The sequence below is a fragment of the Chiloscyllium punctatum genome, chromosome 2 (assembly GCF_047496795.1).
Source record: "Chiloscyllium punctatum isolate Juve2018m chromosome 2, sChiPun1.3, whole genome shotgun sequence".
Taxonomy (NCBI): Eukaryota; Metazoa; Chordata; class Chondrichthyes; order Orectolobiformes; family Hemiscylliidae; genus Chiloscyllium; species Chiloscyllium punctatum.
Genome location: NC_092740.1, coordinates 141,757,546 through 141,777,762, shown reverse-complemented (window position 1 = coordinate 141,777,762; position 20,217 = coordinate 141,757,546). Strand labels below are relative to the sequence as shown.

Below are 20,217 nucleotides of genomic sequence, written 5' to 3'. Positions count from 1 at the left end.
TTGAAAAGTTCTGAAGAAGGGTCACAGGACTTGATGTGTTAACTCTCCGTTTTCTCTCCTCAGATACTGCCAGACCTACTAAGTTTCTCTAGCGATTTCTGCTTTTGGGTGTTTCATACACTTCACTGTATTTGGCATGACTGCATATACTCTTTCAAGTGCAAAAGTCTGAAACAATTGTAAATTAAAGAGAAAGGTCAGTCACTATTATAGCTGCATTCTTTGTGCCGTAATCCCAAGAGCCCTTTACTCATCATTCATGACTTTAATATACTCCCTGTGTCTCCAGTTCCTGTAATTCCACTGTTGCCAAATCTTTCCTAAACTTCTTTTGGTTGATACTATTCCTCTCATTGTCAAAGCAAAGCAATTTTTAATTCACAGCGCCAGTGACAACAACCAATCTCATCATGAAAATTAATCAAAAGGTGTCTCATTTTCTAAAGTCTTTAAATATTCAAATACAAGGTGTACTGTATACACATAAGAGAAGATGGTAACACCCCAGGAGAAAAAACTGGACCATCATTTTTGTTCTTTTCTCTTCTTCATTCCTTATCCTCTGTATAAGGCTGAGAAATGAAAAACCAACACCCAGACTGAGAAAATAGCTAAATCCATCATGAGTTTCATACTTAAAGTGTGTTCCACATTGATGCACAATCATGTAATGTTCCACTGTACCATCTTGCATAGTAAATCAGAGTTCTGAGTTCTCTTTCAATAGCGACATTCTGCAGTTGACTAGGTTGACACAGCAATTAGAATGACTTCTCGAATTGAAATAATATCGAAACCAGAGGACTAGAAAGAATGTGTGGATGATCAGGGCAACATGAAAGATAACCTATGTTCAAAGAATAAAGACGATTATCGTGAAGACAAGATCAGCATGCATGAATTTACATCATCGGCCATGGAAATAATAGGAACAGGAAGCCTGCAATTCTTTTCCCTTTAGCTGAGGGGAGCACGTATCGATTACAACACAATTAACTCAAAACAGCTCAAAGTTCAAACCCGTCCCTTAGCTGCCTGCGTAGTTCAGTACCAGACTTGCTGAACGTTTATTCTATGGAACTCCAAAACAGCGGTGACCAAATAAGCAACAGGCTTAGTAAGTGAGGTGAAGTTCACAAAGTTTCACCATTCTTGACCTGTGGCAATGCTCCATAGTTCCAGATATAACCTTTGTGAGGAAAGATATTTGCTACGTAACGCATTTTATCCTTTTTCACATCTTGCTTGATTGGGTTCAGGGGAACATTTGTAGCAATCTGGAAAAGATAAAATAATATTACAATTGCATGATGAAAAATGTTCCTGGGAACTAAGAAATCATTTAAGGTTTTCCTATCTGTCCACTCAGATGGACATAAAGGTCCAAGATCCCACAAAATTCAAAGATCAAGTAATTCCCCTAGTGACCTGGCCACCAAACATTACTCATAAACTAATCATATGGCTTTCCTTTCATTGCTGTTTATAGAATACTGAATATACAAATGCGTCAGTACATTTGTCTACATAATATCAGTGGCTACATATCAGAACCATGTCACTGGTTGTGAAGAAATATGGAGCATCTTACAGCCAGAGACAGACAGCATGGAAACAGATCCTTCGGTCCAGCTAGTCCACACCCACCAAGTTTCTAAAATGAACTAGTCCCACCTGCCCGTATTTGGCCAATATCCCTCCAAACCTTTCTTATTCATGTACTTAATCCAAATATCATTTAAAAGTTGTAACCTTACCTGAATCCACCACTCCTGCGTAAAAAAGTTACCTCTTGCTTCCTTTTTAAAATTTTCTCCACTCACTTTAAAAATATGCCCCCATGTTAGGGAAAAGGGCTTTGGTATACACCTTATCTATGCCCCTCATGATTTTATAAACCTCTATAAAGGTCACCCCTCAACCTCTTACACCCCAGTGAAAAATGTCCCAGCCTGTCCAGTCTATTTTTATAATTCAAAGCCTCCAGTCCTGGCAACATCATGGTAAATCCTTTCTGAACCCTCCCTCCAGCTTAATAATATCCTTCCAATTATAAGGTGACCAGAACTGTACACAGTACTCCAGAAGAGGCCTCACTAAAATCCTGTGCAACCTCAACATAACGTCCCAACTCCTATCCTCAAAGGTCTGGGCAACAAAGGCAAGTGTGCTAGCTGCCTTCTTAACTACCCTGTCTGTCTGTGTCTCACATTTCAAAGAATTATGGACCTGAACCTCAGATCTCTCTGTTCTACAACACTACCCAGGGCCCTACTGTTAATTGTATAAGTCCTGCCCATGTTTGTTTTACCAAAATGCAATAACTTGCATTTATCCAAATTAAACTCCATCTGCCACTCCTCAGCCCATTGATCCAATTGATCAAGATCTCTTTGTAATCTTAGATAACTTTCTTCACTGCTCACCAAACTTCCAAATTTGGTGTCATCCACAAACTTAATAACCATGTCTCCTAGATTCTAATCCAAATCATTTATATAAATTACAAACAAAAAAGGATCCAGCACCGATCCCTGTGGAAGCCCACTGGCCACACGCCTCCAGTCGGAAAAACAACCCTCCACCACCAGCCTCTGTCTCCTACCTTCAAGCCAATTTTGTATCCAATTGGCAAGCTCACCCTGAATCCTGTGTGAACTAACTTTAGGAATTAACCCACTATGTGGAACCTTGTCAAAAGCTTTACTAAAGTCCAAGTAAACAACGTCTACCACTCTGCCCTCATAATTCTTTACCAAGGAAGAAAGGGGACAAAAAGAGAAAAAATAAATGAAAATCTAGAGAGAATGGGAAACAAAGAAAAGGAAATAAAGAGAAAAAAAAGAAAAAGAAATTAACATTTCTATACAAATGCAAGTTTTAAAAAGATGTTTGGATAGGAACATGAATATGAAATGTTTAGAGAGATATGGGCCAAATACAGGCAACTCATTTAGTTTGATAAACTTGGTTGACATGGACAAGTTAGATCGAAGGGTCAGTTTCCATGCCATATGTCTTTATGACTCTATAAATTCTTTATTTCTGATGAACCTTTATAACATTTCTCAAACTACCCAAATAAAATGTTGCCATCTACTGGTGGAGAGATGCCAACATAAACTGCTTAAGCTCCCTTGCTCAGCACCATCCTCACCATCACTACCTGCTGCTGGAGGTCCCATTACACTAGGGTAAGGTGAAGTGTCTGGTTGCTGGAGGGATTGTCAAGTCTAGCAGGAGCCTGGCGGTATCAGACATCAGGGGGGAGGTGTTGCTGGGGAATGGATAATAACTACCCAGAAGTTAGAGTAGGTATTTAATCCTCTGATTTTCCCTGGGTTACGACGAAGCCTTAGTGAGGGTGACCTTTCCAAATTCTCTGACTTTAAGGGACTTTTTCAGACGGCACCAGTTGCAGGGGAAACTGCTCATCAGTAAATTCAATTTGATGGGTAATTTCCTTGAAGTTAGGGCATCAGGGATTCTGCATGATCCTGTCGTGCAACTATGTTGCAGTAACAATTATCTGCCCACTGGAAAATCTGGGCTAGGGTGTTGCCTTCATTCTTTTTCTGTAAAACTGCCTCCCAATCTATCCAGAATAGAAGACAGACAGGGAGAACTTGTTTTGTGCAACAAATTATCATTCGAAATGCATTGTCTTGAAAGGGTGTTGGCAGCAGATTCAACAGCGACTTTCAAAAGATAGTTAGATAAATATTTGAAAAAGAAATATTTGCAAGGCTATGAGGAAAGAATCATGATTTGGAGGTGCCGGTGTTGTACTGGGGTGAACAAAGTTAAAGATCACACAACACCAGCTTATAGTCCAACAGGTTTAGTTGGAAGCACTAGCTTTCAGAGCGCTGCTCCTTCATCAGGTGGTTGTGGGAAAGAGCATAGAGTGGAACAAACATCTCATGCAAAGAGGCAGCATAGACAAGATGAGTCACGTGGATGCTGCTACATTGAAAAACTCTAAGGTCCCATTCTTTTCTACAGACCAGTTGGTTCAATTTCTTTTTAAACCCTCCAAGTTGGCAAGATGAACATCAGATTCCGTTGAATCATCAACTACTCTGCACCATGGATCCACGTATTACCCACTTTAGTGAAGTATCTGTACCGCAAGAACTCACCTCCATTTTTGCATTGGTCCAACGAGGCACCTCTACAACCATATTAAACAAAGCCTGTAAAAAAAAGTGCAACATCTGAGCAACATCAATACATAAGCTTTATTCATGTTCTGATGCTATAATTCAAAGCTGTAATTTAGATAATAACCAGATGTTGGTGATTCACAGTGTGTGTGTGGTCTAATGGCCTTGCACAATGATTTGTGTATTATGACTGTATACCTGTAATTGCTTTTGATAAAGCCACAGGGAATGAATGGTGTTTCTAATTAACCACATTTCCAAAAAAAATCTTCTCTTTGCTGTCTGCATTTTAAAAATATATAAATTGCATCCCAACGCAACTAACATATTTTTGGTACAAATATTTTGGGATATTCTGGACAGAACAAGCAGAATGAAATCATGAAACTTATTTTTACATGTTGAAAACTATGTTGAAGAGGATAAAATGGGTAAGGTCAAGGGGAATGGGAAAGTGTGTGGGGGGAAGGGGGTGAGTGGGGCGAGGGAATGAGGAATGAGAATGAGGAGGATGAAACTGGAGAGAAGAGAGAGGAAGAGAGGTGCTTTGGAGAAGAGAGATGTGCAATTGTAGAGGAAGAGAGGGGCACAGGGCGGGTGAGTGGGGAGACAGGGGCATTTCAAGAAGGGGGGGGAAAGAGGTGAGGTGCAGGAAGGATGGGAAAAAAGGTACAGGGAAGGTGGGAAATGAGGCAAGATGCATGGGGAGACAGGCATAAAGTGGAAGAGAGGAGAAAAGGGAGAGAAGGAGTCGTGGGGGGAAAGGTGGAGCAACAGGGGAAGAGTGGGGCAATGGGGGGGGGTAGCCTGGGGCGAGAGGGGAGACTGGGGGGAGGTTGGGTGGGGCGGAGAGAGTGGGGTGCGGGGGGGGGGGGAAGAGAGTGGGGTGCGGGGGGGAGAGACTGGGGCGAGCAGGGCAGAGTGGAGCATGGGGGGAGAGAGTGGGGCGCAGGGGGGAAGAGAGTGGGGCGCAGGGGGGAAGAGAGTGGGGCGCAGGGGGGAAGAGAGTGGGGCGCAGGGGGGAAGAGAGTGGGGCGCAGGGGGGAAGAGAGTGGGGCGCAGGGGGGAGAGAGTGGGGCGCAGGGGGGAGAGAGTGGGGCGCAGGGGGGAGAGAGTGGGGCGCAGGGGGGAGAGAGTGGGGCGCAGGGGGGAGAGAGTGGGGCGCAGGGGGGAGAGAGTGGGGCGCAGGGGGGAGAGAGTGGGGCGCAGGGGGGAGAGAGTGGGGCGCAGGGGGGAGAGAGTGGGGCGCAGGGGGGAGAGAGTGGGGCGCGGGGGGAGAGAGTGGGGCGCGGGGGGAGAGAGTGGGGCGCGGGGGGAGAGAGTGGGGCGCGGGGGGAGAGAGTGGGGCGCGGGGGGAGAGAGTGGGGCGGGGCGAGGGAGAGTGGGGCGGGGCGAGGGAGAGTGGGGCGAGGGGAGGGAGAGTGGGGCGAGGGGAGGGAGAGTGGGGCGAGGGGAGGGAGAGTGGGGCGAGGGGAGGGAGAGTGGGGCGAGGGGAGGGAGAGTGGGGCGAGGGGAGGGAGAGTGGGGCGAGGGGAGGGAGTGTGGGGCGAGGGGAGGGAGTGTGGGGCGAGGGGAGGGAGTGTGGGGCGAGGGGAGGGAGTGTGGGGCGAGGGGAGGGAGTGTGGGGCGAGGGGAGGGAGTGTGGGGCGAGGGGAGGGAGTGTGGGGCGAGGGGAGGGAGTGTGGGGCGAGGGGAGGGAGTGTGGGGCGAGGGGAGGGAGTGTGGGGCGAGGGGAGGGAGAGTGGGGCGAGGGGAGGGAGAGTGGGGCGAGGGGAGGGAGAGTGGGGCGAGGGGAGGGAGAGTGGGGCGAGGGGAGGGAGAGTGGGGCGAGGGGAGGGAGAGTGGGGCGAGGGGAGGGAGAGTGGGGCGAGGGGAGGGAGAGTGGGGCGAGGGGAGGGAGTGTGGGGCGAGGGGAGGGAGTGTGGGGCGAGGGGAGGGAGTGTGGGGCGAGGGGAGGGAGTGTGGGGCGAGGGGAGGGAGTGTGGGGCGAGGGGAGGGAGTGTGGGGCGAGGGGAGGGAGTGTGGGGCGAGGGGAGGGAGAGTGGGGCGAGGGGAGGGAGAGTGGGGCGAGGGGAGGGAGAGTGGGGCGAGGGGAGGGAGAGTGGGGCGAGGGGAGGGAGAGTGGGGCGAGGGGAGGGAGAGTGGGGCGAGGGGAGGGAGAGTGGGGCGAGGGGAGGGAGAGTGGGGCGAGGGGAGGGAGAGTGGGGCGAGGGGAGGGAGTGTGGGGCGAGGGGAGGGAGTGTGGGGCGAGGGGAGGGAGAGTGGGGCGAGGGGAGGGAGTGTGGGGCGAGGGGAGGGAGTGTGGGGCGAGGGGAGGGAGTGTGGGGCGAGGGGAGGGAGAGTGGGGCGAGGGGAGGGAGAGTGGGGCGAGGGGAGGGAGAGTGGGGCAAGGGGAGGGAGAGTGGGGCAAGGGTGGAGAGTGGGCGAGGGAAGATTGTGAAAGTAGTTAGTGAAGTGCAAGAGGGGATTCAAAGAGGTTCAAGGAGGGGTAAGAGGCATATGCTAATATTTACAAAATCCAGAATCCCTTTTTTTATTCCCTCATGGGACATGGGCATGTCTGGCTGGTCAGCAGTTCTCGCCTGTCCCAAGATGCCCCTGAGGTGGTGGTGGTGGTGGTGAGCTGCCTTCTTGAACCTCTACAGCCCATGTCCATGTGCTGAAGGTTGACCCACAATGACTCTTTCTACCTCTGACACTGGTGTTTGAAATGTTGCACAACCTGTAATGAGTTATTCTGCCATTCAGTATTTTGCAGTTGCTCTGGAACACCCTTGACTCAGGCACAAGAGAGGGGACTTACCCTCTTGGATTGAAGCCTGTCACTTCAGAAACACCTGACTATTCCCCTAACAATATATACATTCCTATAATTATTGCTCTCCCAAGCTGCCTCCAGTCTACATTGGGAGGAATAGTCTCCCTGCTCAGAGAAGCAAAATGAAGTTGGTTTGAGTTATAATCACAGGACGTTGCTGCAGCTGGGGAGTGGAGAGAAAGATGGTATTCTTTGCGTTTTGAAAGTTGTGGTTGATGTCCAGGTGAGATGTTGTGATATTTATCCTCAACACATAGAGTTTCTGGGAATGAGTATTTCCACTTGTTCAGAAATCTTGGTTCTATATTTTACTTGACAAGAACTTAGTACTTCCTGAGAAAAAAACACGAATACAATTTGGCTAAAACAAAAGCAAATCTGAAACAAGGTCATTGGTCTCAGTGATTAACTCTCCCCACAGATACCACCAGACTTGGTGAATGCTTCCAGCATTTTCTGTTTTCAATCCAATCTGGCTGTTCAATCCAGAGGAATGGTTTCCATTACTAACCACACATAGACTGAGCCAAGTGTAGGAAATTACTTGGCTCTACCAGCCAACATATGACACTGCAATTCAAGCCCTCAAACTATGATGCAGTCAGATAATAAAGAAAATCCTACTTATAAACATACAAAAGTATGTGCAAATCAGGAGCAGTAGTCTATTTGGTCCCTTCAACCTGCTCCACCATTCTCTAAGATCATGGCTGACCTGATTGTGGCCTCAACTCTACATTCACACTTAACCCCAATAACCCTTGAATCCCAAAGCCTCTGCCTGTCTGTATAGATTCACAGAGATCTACAGCACAGAAAAGGTCCTTTGGCCCATGACATTCACGTCACTCAAGAACAACCACCTAACTATTCTAATCTTATGTTCCATCACTTGACCCATAGCCCTGTAAACCTTGATATCACGGGTGCACATCTCAATACTTAAAGGTTATGAGGATTTCTGCCTCTACCACTCGTCCAGGCAGTGAGTTCCAGATTCCCACCACCCTCTGGGTGAAAAGGATTCTCCTCACATCTTCACTGAGCCTTCCATTCCCTATCTTAAATCTTTACTCCTGGTCACTGACCCTTCATCAATGGGAAAAAGTCTTTCCTGCCGACCCTATCAATGCCCCTCAGAAGTTTACACATTGCAATCACGCCCCCTCTCAATCTCCTCTGGTGTAAACGGTTTATTTTGTACGATCTGTATTTCTGGGAGTAATTACCAGCTACTGATGGCTTGCCATCTGTTATTTCAAAAATAGTCCCACGTTATGCAACCTGCTTTCCGTTAACAACCCCAGGTTTTGGTGGCTTCTTGTATCCAAACTTTGATCTGCGCCTGATGGAAGAGAATTTACTTCTCTTCACCATCCTCCAAGGACTGTGACAGCAACATCCATGGAAGCGCCTATAGAAATTACACAGACCCCTCAAAGTAACGTCCAAGATGGTGCCACTCAAGTTAATGAATAGCAACCTGCATTTATATAGCGCCTTCAGTGGAGTAAGATACACTAAGAAAACTCACAAGAATATAATCAGATAACACACTGACACCAAGTCAGAAAAGGTCTCATTAGGAAAGATGTTTTTAGCAAGTGTTTATTTTAAAGAAGAGGAAAGCAAGAAAAGAAACTTAGAGAGTGAACTATGGACAGAAATTCTGGAGCTTAGGACCTAAATGGCTGAAAACACCAATGATGGAGTAAAGGAAATGGGGATTCACAAAGGGCTAGAGGACTGGAGAATTCTCGGACGTTTTGTAGCTGGAGGAGAATTCAGAGGTTCAGCCAGGCCCTGAGATGGACATGGACACAAGGATAGTATTGTTCAAACTGAGAGGTCACCAAATGATATAACAGTACTCTGACAGTACCACCCAGACACAATTATATGAGAGTGCTGTTACTATGGAATGATTTTATCAGATGTATAATTTCTGTAATATCAAGTATCTTATGCCTGAGCACATATTCTAGTTTCAGCACTTTGCTTTATACTTTCATTATCACTCTGCACAACTATAGCTCCAGGGGTGCACGTTTGTCTTCTGGCTGCAATAACTCTCAGAAAATTGTGAGCATAATCTAAGAGCTGAATGAAACAACTGTAAAAGGAGTCGGCCGCACAGACATTGAGCTTGTTTCACTCCTTCATCCCAACACAACCGTTTCACTGCTGAATAGTTCAACTCTACTTTTATAATGGTGCCTCCTTCTTCTGCATTCCCTGTCAGAGGAAAAGGTCTCTCTATATCCACCTTAATAAATCTATTCTAATTACACCATTCTCTAATCTTTGGGCCTTAAAGCAATACGAATCAAATTTACAAATCCTCAGCAGGGGGGACAAAAATCATAAAGAAAAAAATTAATGTTTGGAAAGGAACATTTGGCTATACCAAAGCTCTAATTTGAAGGATATCAGACAAATTGGACTAATATGTGTCATTCTCGACTTTTACTGTTTTTTTTCATTTTAAGACACAGTCTCATTATCTAAGTGCTAAAGCTCCAAAGGCAAGTGGGACTAGATTAATTTTGGATATTTGGACCGAAGGGTCTGTTTCTATGCTGTACAGCTCCACGACACTATGACTCTCAACTGACCTCTGGAATGGCCGAAGAAGCCCCTCAATTTGAGACCAATTAAGGATGAGCAATAAATTGCAGCCCTACTAGCATTACTTCCACCCCATCAAAGAACCTAAGAAAATGTGTGATGCCTGGAGAGGGCAACTTGAGAAGGTATGCTGCAATATTAGGCAAATATGAAACCGTAAAGGACAGGTCATTTGGGGATGAAGAAAGAGATAGTGGTGAACAAAGAAGTCACTGTGATGGACAGTCACAGGTAAGTGTCAGGAAGTGATTAAATGCTTCTGAAGGAAAATCAGGGGCATCCAGAAAATAAATAGAGTCAAAGACTCAAAAAGCGTAGAAACAGGCCCTTCAGCCCACCACGTTTATGCTGACCAAACTACCTTAATCCCATTTACCTGCACTGCATGCTTAGCCCATTATGCCCTGGCATTTTAAGTACTCATCCAGATGCTTCTTAAACAATGCTAAATAGCAAACACAGAAGAAGTTAGATGAGTTAAGGCAATTAAAATTAAAGAAATAACAAATCAAGTAACAGAAGAAAAAGTTTTCTTTTCAACTAATTCAAGGAGTGTGGACGTCACTGGCTAGGCCAGCATTTACAGCCCAACCCTTAGGAGCCTTTAGAGAATAGAAACAATTTACTTGGAAGCATGTGGCAGAGGAGATGCTGCAGAGAGTTCAAGGTCATAGATGCCTGAAAAAGGGATCGAGTACAAATATTGGCAATCATGTTACAACTGGATAACTGTATTTGGAAAGGCAAGGACTGATAAGGGGTAATCAATATGGCTTTGTATGTGGGAAATCATGTCCAACTAACTTGATTGAAATTATGAAGAAGAAATGAAGAGGATTGATGAGGGCAGAGTGGTGGACATGATCTATATGGACTTTAATAAGGTGTTCGACAAGGTTCCTCATGGGAGACTGATTAGCAAGGTTAGATCTGACGGAATACAGGGAGAACTAGACATTTGGATACAAAACTGGCTCAAAGGTAGAAGACAGAGGGTGGTGGTGGAGAGTTGCTTTGCAGACTGGAGCCTGTGACCAAAGGTGTGCCACAATGATCGATCTGGGTCAACTACTTTTCGTCATTTATATAAATGATTTGGATGTGAACTTGGGAGATATGGTTAGTAAGTTTGCAGATGATACCAAAATTGGAGGTGTGGTGGACAGCAAAGAAGGTTACCTCAGAATAAACAGGATCTTCATCAGATGGGCCAATGGGCCGAGGAGTGGCAGATGGAGTTTACTTAATATAAATGTGAGGTGCTGCATTATGGAAAGGCAAATCAGGGTAGGATTTATACACTAAATGGTAAGGTCCTGGGGAGTGTTGCTGAGCAAAGAGATCTTGGAGTGTATGTTCATAGCTCCTTGAAAATGGAGCTGCAGGTAAATAGAATAATGAAGGCGGCATTTGGAATGGTTGCCTTTATTGCTTAGTGCATTGACTATCGGAGTTACAAGGTCATGTTGCAGCTGTACAGGACACTGGTTAGGCCACTTTTGGAATACTGAGTGCAATTCTGGTCTCCCTGCTACAGGAAGGATGTTAGGAGACTTGAAAGGCTTCAGAAAAGATTTACAAGGATGTTGCCAGGGTTAGAGGATTTGAGCTATAGGGAGAGGCTGAATAGGCTGGATCTATTTTCCCTGGAGCGTCAGAGGATGAGGGGTGACCTTATAGGTGCTTATAAAATCAAGAGGGGCATTGGGCATTGTTAGGATGAATAGACAAGATCTTTTTCCTGGGGTGGAGGAATCCAAAACAAGAGGGCACAGGTTTAAGGTGAGTGGGGAAAATTTTAAAAGGAACCTTAGGGGCAGCTTTTTCACACAGAGGGTGGTGAGTGTATGGAATGAGCTGCCAGACGAATTGGTGCAGACTGGTACAATTACAATATTTAAATGACATCTGGATGAGTCTGTGAATAGGAGATGTTTGGGGGGTATGGGGCAAATGTTAACAAATGGGACTAGATTTATATAGGATATCTGGTCAGCATGGACCAGGGGTCTGTTTCCATGCTGTACATCGCTATGACTCACTGACTCTATCTAGGGACTCTCAAACAAAAAGCTCAAAATTAAGAGGAGGATTAGAACACTAATTATAAAAAGTATCAGGAGTGAACACGGGAAATGAAAACACCAAGATGGTAATCTTGAATGCTCAGCAATGTATATTGAATGTTATGCATCAGTAGCTGATTTTACATTTGTTTGAATTGGATGTAAATGGAAAGAAAAATGAGGGGGGGGGGTGGGAGATGTAGAATGGATTGCAGTCCCACTACAACCCATTGACCATGATAAACGAAAGTCAAGATAAAGTCCCAGAATGGAAGTAAAAAATAATTGCCAGAATTGGAACTAGACTAAAAGAAACAACATTGTAATTGGGCACACAGAGAACAATTCCAATTAAGGTTACAAAAATGGAGTACAGGAAGACCACTTAGCCCCTCAAGCCTGCTCTGCCTTTCAATAATATTATGGTTTCCCTGATCATGGCCTTACTCTACATTCCTGCCTGCAACCCTCCAGATTTTCGACTCACTTGCAAAAGAGATCTGTTTAATTCAGCCTGCTCTCCAGGGACAAAAACCCCAAAACCCATTGTGAGACAAAATTCCTCTTATTTCCATCATAAATGGAGACCTCTTTTTTTGAAATTCCCAACTTTCCACAGATGGGAAGCACAGAGCCAGCATCTACTCTACCAAGACTTCTTTCCTTATCCCTGCTACCTGACTAAGGGGGGAAAACAAAATCTGATCTTTGAGTTATTCTTGCAGCTTGTTTCCTTTCCCACCTAACCGTATTAACTGAAGAGTTGGCCACAACATAGCTGTTCAGCTGGGGCTGTTTTCCCTGGAGCATCGGAGGCTGAGGGGTGACCTTATGGAGGTTTACAAAATTATGAGGGGCATGGATAGGATAAATAGACAAAGTCAAGGGATCGGGGAGTCCAGAACGAAACGGCATAGGTTTAGGGTGAGAGAGGAAAGATATAAAAGAGACCTAAGGGGCAACTTTTTCACGCAGAGGGTGGTACGTGTATGGAATGAGCTGCCAGAGGAAGTGGTGGAGGCTCGTACAATTGCAATATTTAAAAGGAATCTGGATGGGTATTTGAATAGGAAACGTTTGGAGGGATATGGGCCGGGTGCTGCCAGGTGGGACTAGATTGGGTTGGGATATCTGATCAGCATGGACGGGTTGGACTGAAGGGTCTGTTTCAGTGCTGTACATCTCTATGAATCTATGACTCTAAAGTCAATAATACAGACTATTAATAGTTGAAGACCTACTGTGACACTGGCTAGCAATTACAAATTGCCAACTTGAAAATTACCTATCTATCCTGAATCACAGCTGATTCCTGTTAGTTAGCCAATTGTTAATCCATGTTAGTATACTAAACCCACCATCATGAACTCTTGTGTAGTAATTTGTGCATACAGAAGAACCTCGATTATCCAAATATTGGATTATCTGCCAAGATCACAAGGTCCTGATGCTTGGCTAAACTATGTTATCCGGTATTTGATTATCCGGGTTCAATTAACCGAAAGAAATACTGCCCGCCCGTGTCCTTCGGATAATCACGGTTCCTCTGTAAACTACTTTTACTTGAGCGTGGAGAAAGTATTACTGTAGTAATTGAAGAATCAGTAGGCAAGACACTGTGCAGCATACAAAAGGTAGAGGTTAGGATTAGGTTATACTCATAGATTTAGCTAAAGACTTAAAGAACGCCATGCTGGTTCTGCAAAAGAGCACTATGCTTAGTACCACTCATCCACACCACTCACCCACCTTTTCCCCCTAGTCCTTTACAGAAAATGAATCTTTTGAAAACTATCATTTGACCCACTATACTCTCAAGAAGAGTATTCCAGATCTTAACCACTCGCTGCGCAATAAGATTTTAACCTATTATGCGGTATCTTGTCAAAAAATCTTTGTAAACCCCAGTGAATAAAAGGGATAAATGCAGGATTAAAATTGACAATGATATGGATTCAAGACATCAGGTTAATCTGACATAGCAACTTCCATTTAGAAGTTGGTTGCACAAGTGCATCGCTGTCTTCTTTACAGCAGATCTGCAGTTCATTAAACTCTCCACATCAATTTGAAGGCAGATGAATTGTCACTTCAAGTGAAAGAAATATTAAATTCTTAAGAAAAGATAGGTTGAAAGAGTTCTGACATCAATTTGCTCAGAACCAAATTAGAATCAAAGGCTAGAATGAGCAGTCATAATTTCCAGGTCCCTTTATTAAACTGCTATTTTAATTAAAGATGTTAAGGTGACTCAGTGCAGAGGAAGAGGAAAAGGAAGAATATGCACTATTTAGAACAAAGATAGGAAATCTACAGCCCTTACTCTGTGACAGATCTCTCAATTATGAATCAGAAGGTCATTTCCTCAAGTCTCACTCCAGGCACTCCAAAAAATAATCAGCCACTTTAGTGCAGTAACTGAGAGACCCTGACATATTGCTGGAACTATCTTTAAGGCCCTGACTGTTCACTCAAGTGTATGCAAACAAATGCCTTAAGATGAGCAGGAGAGTTGCAGAGAAGCATCAGAATAATGGTTACATAAAAATATTAAAGCCCTCAAGCCAGTTCTGTCACTCCATTAGATTACTGCTCGGGGGTACACAGATGATCAGCCACAATCTATTTGAATGGCAGAGCAAGTTTGACGGGCCAAATGATCCATTCCTGCTCTTAAGACCTACGATCCAACTACCCATTGCAATTTGTATAAATTGGAATGTGTTCTGAAGGAGAAAGAGTATGAAATACAGAAGAAACTAGATGTTTGTCCCATCGAGAAAAATGCTGGTGCACCTTTTATTCCTCTCCCAGACAAACAAATAAATTACTCAACTAGAGAATACCAGCACTGAGAGAAAGCTTAAGAACATCACAAGTGCATTACTTATAAAGCGCAGGAAGCTAAACCGCTTTTCCTGTAGATTCAGAGGACTACCATTACGTGGAGTGACAATATTTCTTTTTTATTCCAAAGGGCTACATTTTGGGCCAAAAATTTGAAGAAGCTGATGTGAACAATACTGTATAGGCCATCAGAACAAATAGTCAGCACGCATTTAGTAGACCAATAAACAGCTGACGTTATTAGCCTACAATGTAGCAAAATCACCAAATAATGGCATTTACCTTGTCACCTACTGCGTAAAGTGGAATATCATGAAAAGGAGAAATGTATTTACCCTCAGAATTCTCTGCAAACAAAAGGAGATAATGGAGATTAGACAGTTCATTCTGAGGCAGCATATGCAACATTCTTATCAGTATTGTGCCACACAATATAGGAAAGCGAGGCTGTTCTCCCAGCATAATACCAATGGAATTCTGCACCATTGGGAAGGCCATCTTCTGGATGAGATGCTAATTCAAATCAAAGGCCAATCTGCTCTCTAAGGAGGGCTTTAAAGACTCCATTGTTCTATTCAAAGAACATAAGGTGACTTGGCAAATACTCACCCCTCGACCATTAAAACCACTTGGGGTCATCATCTTGGCTCAGTGGTTAGCACTGCTGCCTCACAGCACCAGGGTCCCAGGTTCGATTCCAGGGTCGGGCAACTGTCTGTGTGAAGTTTGCACATTCTCCCAATGTCTGCGTGGGTTTCCTCTAGGTGCTCCGGCTTCCTCCCACAGTCCAAAGATGTGCAGGTTAGGTGAATTGGTCATGCTAAATTGCCCATAGTGCATTAGTCAGAGTGAAATGGGTGTGGGTGGGTTACTCTTCGGAGGGTCGGTTTGGACTGGTTGGGCCGAAGGGCCTGTTTCCACACTGTAGGGAATCTAATCTAATCTAACCTCATTGTTGGTTGTTGTAGGACCTTGCTCTGATCAAATTGTCTGCAACATTTCTTACATTATACCACTTCAAAAGTACTTCACTGGCTGGAAAGGTATGAAAGATATTCCATAAAGTGGAATCTTTTCCTTTCTTTTCATAATTAGCGGGATGAAAAATCTTTTAAATCAATGAGGTCAGGACTAGGAACTGCATTAGGTTTTAACATTTTAAACACTCTAAATGTGTAAACAGTGGGCAAACGAAGCAGAAAAATAGCTATACAATCTGTTTCACAGAAGGATGCTAGGAAGTTCAAAGTTAGTTTCTTTTCTCAAGCAAAATGAATTACTGCAACAAAAAAGGGCAGTTGTTTAAACGAACTGTAACGCAGTGATAAAGATGTCGTGACTCAATCCTGAAAAGTCTGCCAGAATAAAAGGAGACCTTTGGCGATTAAAGTTTGAAAGGTTATTAAAGATGCAATAAAAAACAGATGGCTTAAGAACAGATATGTAAGGGAGAAGATTACATGTCAAATAGCATGGGCTTTGGGGTCAGTTTGAGAAATGGCAAATGACTGAAGGGAATGTACCATGTGAGGCCAGGTAGCCAAAGGAAGTCAAACAAAGAAAACGAGACAGATTCAAAATAAATGCAGCATGCAAGAGAATATAAAAGAATCATGTTGTGATTCAGTATGATAAGTGCATGTATGCATTCATGTGCAATCATTCTTGCACTGACTGTAAACTGCATTGAACATTTCAACTGCGTATATTTCAAGTAAAAAGATAATATCTCTTATCTGTTCATAATAAAAGCAACAATTTTTTCTATCTACTTATGATATAATAACCATGAGGGAGGAAGTCTAGTTGAAAAACCTCTATGCTTTGGATTCCCTGTGTGCACCTATAGCTGCTACATTGTGTGTGCTCCAGCTAACGGGTCTCACGGAGGGCTCTAATATTTTGGGCCCCTCTTTCATTAACGAGAAAGATGATTAGGGAGCACTCACCCTCGAGAACTTCCCAACTCTGTGACATCCTGCTTGATAGCATCAGTCTCATTGCCCTCTCCCCTCCTCTGGTCCAATTAGGGCAGCATGGTGGCTCGGTGGTTAGCACTGCTGCCTCACAGCGCCAGGGATCCAGGTTCAACACCAACCTCAGACGACTGGAGTTTGCACATTCTCCCCGTGTCTGCGTGGGTTTCCGCCAGGTGGTCCGGTTTCCTCCCACAATCCAAAAATGTGCAGGTTAGGTGGATTGGCCATGCTAAATTGCCCATCGTGTCCAGGGATGTGCAGGCTAGGTGTATTAGACATGGGAAATGCACGGTTATAGGGATAGAGTAGGGAGGTAGGTCTGAGTGGGATCCTCTTCGGAAGGTTGGTGTGTGGATTCGAAGGGTCGAATGGCCTGCTTCCAAACTGTAGGAATTGATTTGATGAATGACAGGTTCTCGTGCTTGCACTTGCACATGGGTGCATGACTTTCATGAATCCCTTGTTTGGGGCCTATTTTGTGGCCATCCCAGGCCTGTTGAACTGGTTGGATAAACCGTAAGATCCTGAATACTCCATCTGGAGCTTTGACTGCATGGTCCAAAGGTTGCAGCCGAGGTGAAGCAAGTCTGTTGACTGGTCCTCCCTGAAGACTGTGAATAAGTTGGCTGGGCAAGTTTGCTCCTGATACAATGTCAGGTAGTACAGCAAGTGGTGAAGAAAGGTCAGAGACTGCTAACGATTATAGACTCTTTGGGTGAGGGCAAGAACTTGGCATATGCAAAGTCCAAGGTTATCTGTTTGGTCCGAAAAACAAAAAGGCAAAACAGTTTTTAATGGGTAAAGACTGGGAAGTATGTAACATTCAGTGAGACCTGGTGTGTTGCATATATCACTGTGGATCAACTTTGAAACTACATCACCATTCTTTTACTGTCATGGGGTTAAAAATTCCTTGAACGCCCTTCCAAACAACACTTTGGATGTAGTTGAGTGTGTGATGCTGGAAAAGCACAGCAGGTCAGGCAGCATCCGAAGAACAGGAGAATCGATGTTTCGGGAATAAGCCCTTCTTGAGTTATCATGATTCTTGATGAAGTGATTATGCCTGAAATGTCGATTCTCCTGCTCCTCGGATGCTGCCTGAACTGCTGTGCTTTTCCAGCACCACTCTAATCTAGAATCTGGTTTCCAGCATCTGCAGTCATTGTTTTTACCGAGGACATGCTTGCATGAGACGGAGTGCAAAGACTGGTTCCTGGGAACAGGAAAAGAGGCTCACCAAGAGGACAACAGACCAAGCTGACATTCCCTAGAGTTGAGAAGAATAAGGAGTGAGCTAATTGAAACATATAAAATTGTTAAGCAGTTTGGCAACTTAGATACCTTGATGTTGCTCTTCAGTGCTGGGAAATGAAGAACATTAGATCACAGAATAATGAGACAGCAATTGTGGATTAAGAATTATTATTCTTTAGGATTCTCCGCCCTTGATGTTGAATTGTTGAATGTTCTGAAGGAAATTAAATGATACAGTGATAGCATGGGACAACACAGTTGAGATAAAATATAAGCCATGATTTCACTGAATGGCAGACAAAGCCAAGTGGCCTAATCTATCTTCTATGTCTTCCATAACCGAAAGCAAAATGACCAGTAACAAGATCAGTCAACAGCTGCTAGAATCATTACGTTTGAAAGGTTTAGTCAGCCTCACAGCCACTGCACAGCCTGCACCTTGCAAGTTACATTTCAACATATATTTTGCTCGAAGCAACATTTAAGGGTTTAAATGCAACGCAAAACATTTCTCAACCCTAAAGCAATGCTCTAAAATCAGATGGATTAGCGACAAAGGCTCTTTAGGGTGATATTTTCTTATAAGGTCAGAACAATTGGCTTTGTTAGATGTCAATTATTGAACTGACCACTTAGAATAGAATTACAGTGGTGAACTCTCCAAGTCCAGGTTCTTGGTTCAGTTTCCCATGCCTCATGTTCCTACACTGTCATTTTCAGTTGTTCATAACAATCTAGCATTTTGAAATTTAATGAGAAAATGACTAAGAAAAAGAATCCATGAAAGTTGCAATATATTCAATCACAAAAAGTCACAGACTGACCATTGTTTCACAATGGTTAAAACTGTTGCATATGTTAGATAATGATCACATCAGCAGTTACTTCTTTTCATTTCAGGGTAACTGCAAAGGAATTAGGTCTTTCTTCTGTGGGCAAGAAGTGTCCTTACCGCTGATTACAGGGTCTGAGGTCTTTGACAAACAGGTGGAATTGTCCATTGATTCTAATCCTCAGACAGCTGTGTGTGGGCGTGACCTCGGGGACCGTGTCCCCTTAGTGGGCGTGGTCACGAAGGGCGGGCGGTGTCCGTCAGTGGGGGTGGCCACGAGGTAGGTGTTGGGGCCATGAATGGGCGTGGCTACGAGGAGTGTGCGGGCGGGGTCCATGAGTGGTCGTGGCTATGAGGAGAGTTTCGGGCTAGTTCCATGAGTGGGCGTGGCTACAAGGAGTGACAGGCGGGGTCCATCGGTGGGCGTGGCTACAAGGAGTGACAGGCGGGGTCCAAGGGTGGGCGTGGCTATGAGGAGGGTGCGGACAATATCCATAGGTGGGCGTGGCTATAAGGAGTGACAGGCGGGGTCCATAAGTGGGCGTGGCTATGAGCAGAGAGTGCGGGCAGGGTCCCATGGGAGGGCGTGGCTCTGAGAGTGTGCGGACAGGATCCATGAGGGGGCGTGGCTATGAGGAGACAGCGGGCGGGGTCCATGAGTGTGCGGGCAGGGTCCATGGGTGGGCGTGGCTATGAAGAGTGTGTGCAGACATGATCCATAAGTGGGCGGGGTCCATAAGTGGGCGTGGCCGGGCCGGTACGCTCTGGACGAATTCAAACGCGACGCTGCGAGGGGGGGGGGATGGGCTTTGCGGAAACCCTTCAGATCAAATGGTTGAGACATGAACTCCGGTGAGACCGCCGATCCCCAGCTGACCTTTCACCTCCTGCCTGCTCTTACTCACTGAGGTAAAGTCCGTAGCTCGGTGTCCACGGCTGGCCCCGCTCCTCCTTCCCGTAGCTGCGGCGCATCGTCCTTGCGTAGTGGCGGAGCAGGTCCTCAGCTTCCGATCGTCTTCTCCAACCGAACAGCCATCGGGCGGTCTGAGCCAGGCGGAGGACAATACGCATCTCCCTCGCGGACAGTGTAATGTGTGTTACCGGGCAGTGGGGAAGAGCCTGAGTGCTCAGCCTCCCAGTCTCAGCGCCCTCTCTTGGTGAACGACATCACTCCACTAGGCTCCTGATGCTCCCCCTGTTGTCGGTTTGCGGCCATCGCAGGCTCTGACATCCATAGATCATCGCCCACCTCCAACACACTGCATCCACCTGGACACCCCGCGCTGGTCTATTACCTGCCCTCGACCTCTTCATTTCCAACTGCCACCAGGACATTAACCGCCTCAACCTGTCTACCTCCCACCCCCACTCCAACCTCCACCCTCACAACGCGCAGCCCTCCAATCCCTCTGCTCCAATCCCAACCTCACCATCAATCCAGTGGATAAAGGGGGCGCAGTGGTACTCTGACGCACTGACCTCTACACCGCTGAAGGTAAAAACAATGACTGCAGATGCTGAAAATCAAATACTGGATTAGTGGTGCTGGAAGAGCACAGCAGTTCAGGCAGCATCCAACGAGCAGCGAAATCAACGTTTCGGGCAAAAGCCCTTCATCAGGAAT

At 45.3% G+C, this 20,217-nt stretch overlaps 1 protein-coding gene across 1 annotated transcript in view; it reads right to left on the bottom strand.

Moving 5' to 3' along the window:
• LOC140491012 (inorganic pyrophosphatase-like) overlaps window positions 1-19,718 on the bottom strand; it is a 58,533-nt gene extending 38,815 nt beyond the window's left edge. The window contains exons 1-4 of the mRNA XM_072589157.1: window positions 19,499-19,718; window positions 14,808-14,872; window positions 4,143-4,196; window positions 1,158-1,277 (exon numbers count right to left, since the gene is read on the bottom strand). Coding sequence (XP_072445258.1) covers window positions 1,158-1,277; window positions 4,143-4,196; window positions 14,808-14,872; window positions 19,499-19,664 — 405 coding nt within the window. The 5' untranslated portion in view covers window positions 19,665-19,718. The remainder of the gene's footprint in view (window positions 1-1,157; window positions 1,278-4,142; window positions 4,197-14,807; window positions 14,873-19,498) is intronic.
• Window positions 19,719-20,217: the final 499 nt, after the last annotated feature.